The sequence below is a fragment of the Rhincodon typus genome, chromosome 6, assembly GCF_021869965.1.
Source record: "Rhincodon typus isolate 14 chromosome 6, sRhiTyp1.1, whole genome shotgun sequence".
Classification (NCBI taxonomy): Eukaryota; Metazoa; Chordata; class Chondrichthyes; order Orectolobiformes; family Rhincodontidae; genus Rhincodon; species Rhincodon typus.
In genome coordinates, this window is record NC_063337.1 from 20,662,609 (window position 1) to 20,672,198 (window position 9,590).

Sequence of the window (9,590 nt, forward strand, 5' to 3'; positions counted from 1 at the left end):
CTGGCAAATCTCTGCCTTTACTTGATGGTTTGTCTAATGAATGTCTCTTCATGAGACCCTTAAACAGATTGCTAACTTAGTTCACTTATTTCTTAATGTGGACTCCTTAAACTCTATTCCAAAGACTTCCATTTCTGGGGTTTTCTCTTGCTGACATTAACCCACACAGGATTTTTCACCTAAACTTGTTGGGGACTGGTATGCTAACAGCAGTTTTGCAGTCGTACATCTGTTCTCTAACAGAAACCTACACAATGCCTATCTTTCTGAATGGTTCTTTTTTAACAGGATACTATGTTTCTGTATTTGTCTCCATCTCCCTGTGTCATAAGCTCCTTGTTTCTAGGCAGCAGCCCAATATTTTTCTCCTCCGAGATAGTAGGAACTGCAGATGCTGGAGAATCTGAGATAACAAGGTGTAGAGCTGGATGAACACAGCAGGCCAAGCAGCATCAGAAGAGCAGGAAACGGGCCTACGAAACGTCAGCCTTCCTGCTCCTCTGATGCTGCTTGGCCTGCTGTGTTCATCCAGCTCTACACCTTGTTATCTCAGATTCTCCAGCATCTGTTTTTCTTAAGAACAAATGATTCACGTTAGGAGCTTTTTTCCCAAAAAAGCAGCCTTTAACTATATGGAAATATATTTCCAGATATGCTAGCACCACTCTCAAAACCTAAATTAAACTAGGTATTTCTCTTCTTAACCCACACAGTATAAAAATACAAATCAAACTTGGTTAGAACCCAAATTTCCAAATAATAGAAACATATCATAAACCTTCTTCACACCTCCCCACCAGAAAGAAATGAAAAGGTACCTTTAAAAGACGGATTTTCCCTCCAATTTCTTTATGCCACTATACCTACTCTATTTATACAAATTTTACTTTGACAAGAACAATATTCATCTTAATACACAAGGACTTTCCATAAGACTCATTTTCTACCTAAGTCCATTTTGGTCAATGTTTGTTTTCTTTCACAAGCTAAGACAAAGATTGCTAGAAAAGTTCAGCAGGTCTGGTAGCCACTGTGGAAAGAAAGCAGAGTTAATGTTTCAGGTCCAGTGACCCTTCTTCAGAACTCAAAGTTGTGGACCCGAAATGTTAACTCTGCATTCTCTCCAGAGTTATTGCTCCTGACCTGAATTTTCCAGCAATATCTGTGATTCTGATTTCTAGCATTCAGGGTTTTTTGTCTTTCATATTTGTTGTGGATGAACATCTGCTGTAATATTGCCTTTTCCAGCCACATGAATAACTTTGAAACTATATGGTGGTAGCATTATATTTTTATGGAACCATCTCAAATTCCTGGACTCTTTCAACAAAAATGAGAGGGTTCTGATCTGTACAAACAGCAGTTTGCAGGGTTGTTAGATGTGTAGAATTCAAAATGTTGTAGATACATTGCATCAACGCCAACAGTCACTTGAAATGGTTATCATAATATTGTGCAGTTATAACCAGCTTGGTAGTTAGTGCAGCTTTCAGTTTGTCAAAGGCAGTTCGATATTTTTTGGTCCATTCACGTTTCTTGCCTTTCTTTAATGAACTTGTCAAAGGAGCCACTGTATGTTGAAATTTGTAATGAACATTGATAAAAATTCTCTCATGTCAATATATTTCTCAACTTCTTACTTTGTCGCAGGCACAGGAAATGGTAAGATAGTCCTTATTTTTGCTTCTCCATATGCTATTTGACCTTGTCCCACAGTGTGGCCCAAATAATTTGCTTTTGCTTTGGCAAATTCACACTTAGGCAAGTTAATGCCCAAATTGACTCTCTGTAATCAATCAAATAATTTGTTCAAGGGTTGCAAATGTTCATCCCAGATTTTGCTGAGTGCAACTAAATCATTTGTGTAGATAACCAGTTGTGTAATCCTTTGATAGGCTTGATGGCTGAATATTGAAAAGTTGCTGGTATGTTTTTCATTCCAAATACCATGACTTTACCTTGATGAAGTACATTCCATGTCACAAAAGCTAATATTGCATTGGCTGTATCAGTCAGTGGAATTTGCCATTATCTTTTTAACTTTTTTTGTAATGAATTGTGCTTGTCCAAACATCTTAATAAAGTCTTCCAATTATGGAATGAGAAATGAGTTTGCTTTTGTTACCGCATTGACTTTTTGATATATACACAATAGATCCATCTACTTTCAACACCATCATATTAAGTAAACTCCAGTTGCTGTGACTGTTACTATTCAGTGTCAACTTGGTACTTTCTCACACTTGCTGTTTTATCATAGAATCAGAGAATCCCTACAGTGTGGAAAGAGGCCCTTTGGCCCAACAAGTCCACACCGACATTCAGAGCATCCCACCCAGACCCATCCCCCTAATCTACACATCCCTGAACATTGGGCAATTTAGCATATCTAATCCACCTAGCCTACACATCTTTGGATTGTGGGATGAAACTGGAGCACTCGGAGGAAACCCACTAAGGCACGGGGAGAATGTGCAAACTCCACACAGACAGTTGCCTGAGGGTGGATTCGAACCTGGGCCCGTGGCACTGTGAGGCAGCATTGCTAACCACTGAGCTATCGTGCTGCCCCATTTTACAGGTAGTACATCTGATCTCATACATCATCATCATGAATGCCTAAAGACAGCTTTCCTGACCTATTTATACAACTTGATTTATGAGTCCGTAATGGCTTTCCAAACTTAGTTTGTTCGGTTTTTTGGTAGATTGTATAATGTTCCATCTAACTTTAGGTACCTCTATATTATCCAATTTAATTACTGGAGGGTTGACATCTGAATTTTAAATTTCTAATTCATTCTGCAATTCTGATTTTTATTTCACTCCTTATTTCTTTAACCACTGTAAAATACACTTTGATTTCGGGTATCACCCTGTCAGGTTATTGCTTTAACATATTAATGACACACTTGCTAAATTTATTCCCCCCCTACCCCCCAGCTTCTGTCAGGATACTCACTACATTGAGTTTTTTTTTGCTTTGGTAAGGTCCAGTGAACCTTGCTTTTAATGGGTCCTCAGAGACAGCAGTACTAATCACTTGTCTCCAACAATAAAATTCCAAAGTTTGGCCTTCTCAAAGTAAACAGTCCCATCTGCTTCAGAGGTATGTAATAACTTCTCTGAACACATTGACTAAAAGAAATAAGAGTAAATTCTTTGCCAGTTGGGTGTTGACTTCTGGATAGGGAAAGGGCCCAGAAGGAAAAGTTGTACTAAGTAAAACAGATGTAAGTCTGAGAGATTTTTGCTACTTAATTCAGCATTAGAATTAGGTTTTATTGCCACGGGTACTGAAGTACATTTGTACAGTGAAAAGTGTGCGATGTTACCATTTCTGGTGCCATCTTAGGTACGGAGGTAGCTAGGTACAAAATCTTTAAGTACAAAGTAGAAAATTAAGGAACAAAGTTAACCGTTCGACATGTATGGATACGTTGAAACACTGGTATCTATATATAGTTCAAAAGGACCGAATCCTGTGGATTCATTAGGGGCATCCCACATAGCAAGCAATTTATTCTAATCATCAGGACATTCCTGACCATAAGCTGCTGAATATTTGATGCCATTTTTCCAGTGGCCCTGGAGATTGTAGATAAGTTGAATTGTTTTGTTTCCAAACTATTCATTATTCTGTTGAATAGTTGTGACTCATGTTTGATCTATGATCTAATTTTACTACTTTGGATAATTCATTTTTTAAAAATTGACTGAAGTTCCCCACAACCGTTTCTTAGCTGTAATTTTTCCCAAAGGCATTGCTTCTGGAAATCTGATTGAAGCATCCTTAGTTGTTAATAGATACTGATTGCCAGTCCTGGTTTTAGGTAGGAATACTACAAAATTTCAAGATCCTGGTTAATGTTTCTTTTGAAAGTTGTTATCTGGATTAGAGGTGCAGGTTTAATTGGGGTTTCCCTACCCCTCCATGGAATGGCATATCTGGCAAAACTTGACCAAATCTTTGTAATTGTGGCCAATAAAAATGCTTTGACATTTTAGCTTGCTGTTTCTTAATACCCAACTGACCTGCCATTAGATTTTCCTGAGCTACTGATGAAAATTTTGTTACAATATTCACATGGAACTACCAACTGAGGTTGCTGCCCATTCCTCATTGGATGCTTTGAGGTGGTCTTTTTTTCTAATTAAGTTTGTCTTTTAAATCAGAACCAATATCCAAGTGCCATTATTTAATTTGAGTAGGATGTTTGCTATAACAGTCTCAACTCATGAACTGTCTGTCGTATTTCTGTTAGTGAAAATTGGCTAAATATGTCAGCCTCATTCTCTTTACCTTCTTCCTTTTGACTTGGGTTTTTGAAAATAGTGTCAGATAACTGAATTTCCAAGTCATCTCGCTATTTCGTTGACTCTTCCTCTTCTTGCCTAATTTTATGGGCGTGAGATCTGGTCATTACGCAGAACAAACCAGGAAGATCCTCCCGTGGGATCTCATTTCCTTTTACTACTTCTGGTTGTTCCAACATTCTCGGCAAAGCCAATATTTTTGAACCAGCCGTATCATTCCTTAAAACAAAATCAATTCCTCCTCTAGGAATTTGTTGCATTATTCCAGCTACAGCCTCTCCACTTACTATTCCAGACAAGCTCTGGTTGCTTTTGGTAAAGCAGTCTCAGTCTACTCTTACATCTTATCACTCTTTCATCCGCCTCTATATGATGAGAATGATTTGTAATCTCTTGGGATAACTCCAATTGTATTTTTCATTCACGAGCACCCACCCACCCACATCCGAAGACACACTGTGTCATCAGTAACTGACTTCCTCCAGTGTCTCTGAATGTATTTATTGGTTGTCCTTTGATTAGAACAATAAGAAAGTATCTCTCCTCTCGAAACAAAAAACGTTGAAGTCTGATTCTCTCAATAAATAAAAAAAATTATCTTAACTGTCCGGAGCGATTTCTCCCTTCCTCGTAGCTTCTAAGAGAGTATTCGTTCCTGTAACACTGTTACAGTTTTATTAGCTGTTTCCTTTCCTGATGCACCCTTTTCAGAGGATTCCTTAGGTGTTCCTCATACTGCAACGGGTGTCCCATTAGTTTACAGGAATTAGTTTTATTATGTCTTTGATTACAATTGAAACACATTTACTTTGTCACTCTTAGGTTCTGCCCTTTTATTACTTCAGCATCCTTCTGTTTATTCCACAGAACTAATAATTTTTAAAACCTCATTTCATATTGCTCCAATTTCCTTGTGGTTCCCATGTGAGATGTCATCGGTAGCCACCAATGCTGTTACTTCTCTGATGTTTCATACTTCTATTCTCATTTAAATAAGTCTTCAGGTTTATTAGAATATTATTTTAGAATTCTTCCATGAAGGTAATTTATCTCACGTTTCTAATTATTTTTCTAACTCCAGCGGTCTAAACTATTGTTCCCACAGCATCTTTTTCTTCTTGCAAAGTCTGCAAATTCTTGGTTAAGTTTCTTTCCAGTAGTCTTAAACTTTAATAAGCTTCAGAGGTAAGCTCTTAATGTATTGAGCTTTGCTGTTTTGACAGATTCATAGTCTGTAGATTGTTCTTCTGACAAAGAAGTTCAATTATGGACATGCGTACCAATCATTGCACACTAACATTAAGAACCAAAGATCTATTTTCAAATGAGGTGAAATGTCTTCAATTCCGACCTTGCTAAATTTAGGCACTAAACGCAGGTTTCAAATTAAATCAAATCCTTAATTTGATTCAGAATCGTTCTCTGAGCTCTATCCCTTCATTTTTTTTCCCCTTTAGTCTAAGCTTTTCTCTCGTCAAGTGTTATGATTCCAGCTGAAGTTATTACTGGTCAAGTCAGATCCCAGATAGATATCTGACGTGATGGATCATATTTTATATTTGCTTTGGTTTTAACAAGGTGGTCTTTCACGAAAACACAGAGTTGCGTTTAACAAGATAATAAGTAGAAGTTTATTATGCAAAAGAAATGAAGGTAAATGGAATAATCCAAACTATTTACATAAAACACAAATTTAAAGATTTTGAAAGACATGGCAAAATACAGTCCTATTAATCCTGATTGTATTCCATTATAGTACTTAAACACCAGAGAGAATTCCCTTCTCTATCCCATCTCTATCCTTCTAGTTTTACTTCGATAACAAGGTGTAGAGCTGGATGAGCACAACAGGCCAAGCAAAATTTTCTGAAGAAGGATCCAGACCCGAAATGTCAGCTTTCCTGCTCCTCTGATGCTGCTTGGCCTGCTGTGCTTGTTATCTCAGATTCTGCAGCATCAGCAGTTCCTACTATCTCTGAACTAGTTTTACTTAGCTATGGTTTCAATTCCTGGTCATGAGAATCTGTTAGCCTGTTCCATGATCTGTGGGTAACTGAGGATGGATTTTCTCAGCTTCACACAATCCCTTCAGGGTTTTACCAAGCAGTTGTGTTCTGGAACATTTAAACTAAACCCTTTACAATGAGAGAACCCTTTTCTTATTAGTTGTAAAATACCTACATTTCTCAGGAGCCATTTTTTATACAGGGGGCGGTTAAGATTTAGCCACATTGCTTTGGGTCTGAGATCATAAGTAGACCAGACCAGCTAATGATAGAAATCTACTATCCTTAAAGGCCTTTCTGTGAACCACCAGAGTTTTTACAAGAATTGATAGCTTTGTGGTCAATACTTTTTTAATACTAGATTTTTATTGTTAAGAGAACTTAAATTCCATCAATTGGCACAGGTGGGATTTGTATCAATGTCCCTAGAACATTAACCAGATTGCTATCCAATAACATTACCACAGCGCCACCATCTTCCCTTTACACTTTCAGTAACTTGCAACATACAAATCCTCCAAGCTGATGACTGGGGTGGGGAAGAAGGTACAGTTGTTAGTGACCGAGAAAACAAATCTGAAACCTAGTTCACTGAGAGATATCACACTAGTACCCTCTAGACCATTAACGTTCCTAACGAAATGATGTGTCAGCAGTTATCTGAAGTATGCTACAGTTGTGTGCGACAGCATCCTTTGGAATGAGTAGAAATATTGTTGCATGCTTTCCATTAGTTAATTATGAAATGTATCCATTACTGTTATGTTTATTATTTTCAGTTTAGTGGGTGGTTGCTGTTTAAATATTGAATTTTTAGTTTTTGATTTCTGAATTCATGGTACAAACTAGAACTCTGCTACTATTTACTTGATTCTAATGATATTCTAACAAAACAGAGAAATCGTATGATTTGAATTTGGTCACGGTAGTTCAGATATGAACTGAGTTAGTGCTTTGGATATATTCCAAATTTAACTTCAAAAACTGTGCCCATAATTATTTTAGAAAACCTATTTTAGAAAAGGTTTGTATCGATAACTTCCTAGTAATTTTAATTGTTTTTATCTTTTCTAGGGTACACTGGAGGAACCCCTTACAAGGTAGCACCTACTCAGAGTAATGGTGCACCTCCCCCATATTCTCCATCTCCAAACCCTTACCAGACTGCCATGTATCCTATTAGAAGTGCCTATCCACAGCAGAATCTGTATGCCCAGGTAAATATTATACCAAATGGAAATGCAAAAATTCCAAAAGATTGGATGAGCCTTCATGTTTGCATGTGAGAATAATGGCAATTGCTGTGCTTGATCCCATGAATGTAAATTTTTATATGTAACGTTGTCACTTTATGATTGTAGTATCTTATATTTACTTTAGTTGCGAGTGGGTTTTGTGTATCACCAATGTTCCAACAGTGTTTCAAGTAACACATGTCAAAGTAAATAACTGGATTTCTGTAATTGCGTGGTTCTTTGTGTATATTAACATAATTGCAGCTCTAATCAACTTAAATATTGATGCATATGATCGCCAATTTAATTTCTCCAAAGAGGATTGATGGGGTGTACGTGGACTTCCAAAAGACGTGCAGATGAGCCCATTACGTGGCACTTAGTCATTGGAATAAAAGGGACAGTGGCAGCACAGATACAAAGTTGGTTGAGTGATAGGAAACAATAGCAGTGAATGGTTGTATTATGGGCTGAAAGAAGTTGTACATTTCCACAATTACACAGTTCCCCAGGATTGAGTATTTCAGGCTCCTGCTTTTGTTGTTCTGTACTAATAATGTAGACTTGGGTATGAAGGGTCCAATTTCAGAATTAGCACATGAGATGAAAGTGGAAGTATTGAACTCTTAAGGAAAAAAGGGGGAGAGACTTTTGAGAAAAAAATGGACTTGACTGGAATGGATGGACATGTGGCAGGTAAAACTTAATGATGAGTCTTTTGGTTGGAAGTAAGAGAGAGTGTGTACAATTCTAAAGGAAATGGATGAGCAGGGACCAAGGGGTATAGGTATAGAAATAATGTGGCATACTAGGTTGTGAAAGCAATTAATAAAACATACTGGATCTTTGCCTTTACAAAGAGGGCCAGAAAGTAGTAGCGTATGAAAGCTAAACTGATTTAAGAAAATAGTTTGATCTCATCTGGAGTATTGTGTCCAATTCTGAGTGTCACACTTCAGGAAAGATGCAAAAGCATTGGAATCACAGCAGAAAAGTTTTGTAAGAATGGTTCCAGAGGTGAGGAGTATTCATTGGAAGTGCTGGCATTATTCTCTTTCAAGAATTAGAAATTAAGAAATGATGCTATAAAAGTGTTCAGAGTCCTGAGGGATTTGGACAGAGTAGATGGGGAGAAACCATTTGCATTTCTGCAGGATTAGCAAACCAGAAGAACACAGATTTTAGATATTTGGAAAATTAAACAACACATGAATTTCTTTGAATGCAGTGAGTGGTTAGGAACTGGAATGCGCTGCTTGGGAGTGTGGTGGTGACAGATTCAATTGGAGCTTTCAAAAGTGATGAAATTACCTGAAGAGAAGGATATTTCAAGGCTGCATTGAAAAAAACAGCGGGAGCAGATCAGTTCTTTTGCAGAAAGCCAGCATGGACCCAGTTTTGTTTGCTATGATTCTGTTGTATTATGAAAAGTAATGCATTAGGAAATTGGGAGACTGTTTTGTTTGTTTGTTTGTTTGTTTATATCAGTGTGGGATAGGATATCGTTTCAGAGATAGTAGGAACTGCAGATGCTGGAGAATCTGAGATAACAAGGTGTATAGCTGGATGAACACAGGCCGAGCAGGAAGGGCTGATGTTTCGGGCCTAGACCCTTCTTCAGAAATGGAAGGGTCTAGGCCCGAAACGTCAGCCTTCCTGCTTCTCTGATGCTGCTTGGCCTGCTGTGTTCATCCAGCTCTACACCTTGTTATCTGGGATAGGATATGTTGGCATTTTTATTATGTAGGATTAAAGGTGAATAGAATTGTCTAGTCAACTGGATAAGTTGTTTCAGTGGAGGTGGTGGAACTGAATGGCCTTAATTTTAGATAACATTCAGTGGTTTCAATTGACCACTTTCAGACTGTGTGGAGTCACATTCAGAATGGTGGTGGAGAATTTAAAAACTAATTGGAGGGGAAGCTCCACACATCACCATCCTTAATGATGGGGCAGTCCAGCACCTCCATGCAAATGGCAAGGCTGAGGCATTGACAACAATCTTCAGCTGAAAGTGCCAAACGAATGATTC

At 37.8% G+C, this 9,590-nt stretch overlaps 2 protein-coding genes across 7 annotated transcripts in view; one reads left to right on the forward strand and one right to left on the reverse strand.

The window, feature by feature from the left end:
• Nucleotides 1–9,590, forward strand: part of fam168a (family with sequence similarity 168 member A) — a 128,776-nt gene that overhangs the window by 96,062 nt on the left and 23,124 nt on the right. For all 4 annotated transcript variants that reach the window (XM_048597638.1, XM_048597636.1, XM_048597637.1 and 1 more), the window contains one exon: nt 7,398–7,540. In XM_048597638.1, coding sequence (XP_048453595.1) covers nt 7,398–7,540 — 143 coding nt within the window. The remainder of the gene's footprint in view (nt 1–7,397; nt 7,541–9,590) is intronic.
• The window catches only part of relt (RELT TNF receptor), a 128,362-nt gene that overhangs the window by 5,211 nt on the left and 113,561 nt on the right, over nt 1–9,590 (reverse strand). The window lies entirely within an intron of this gene.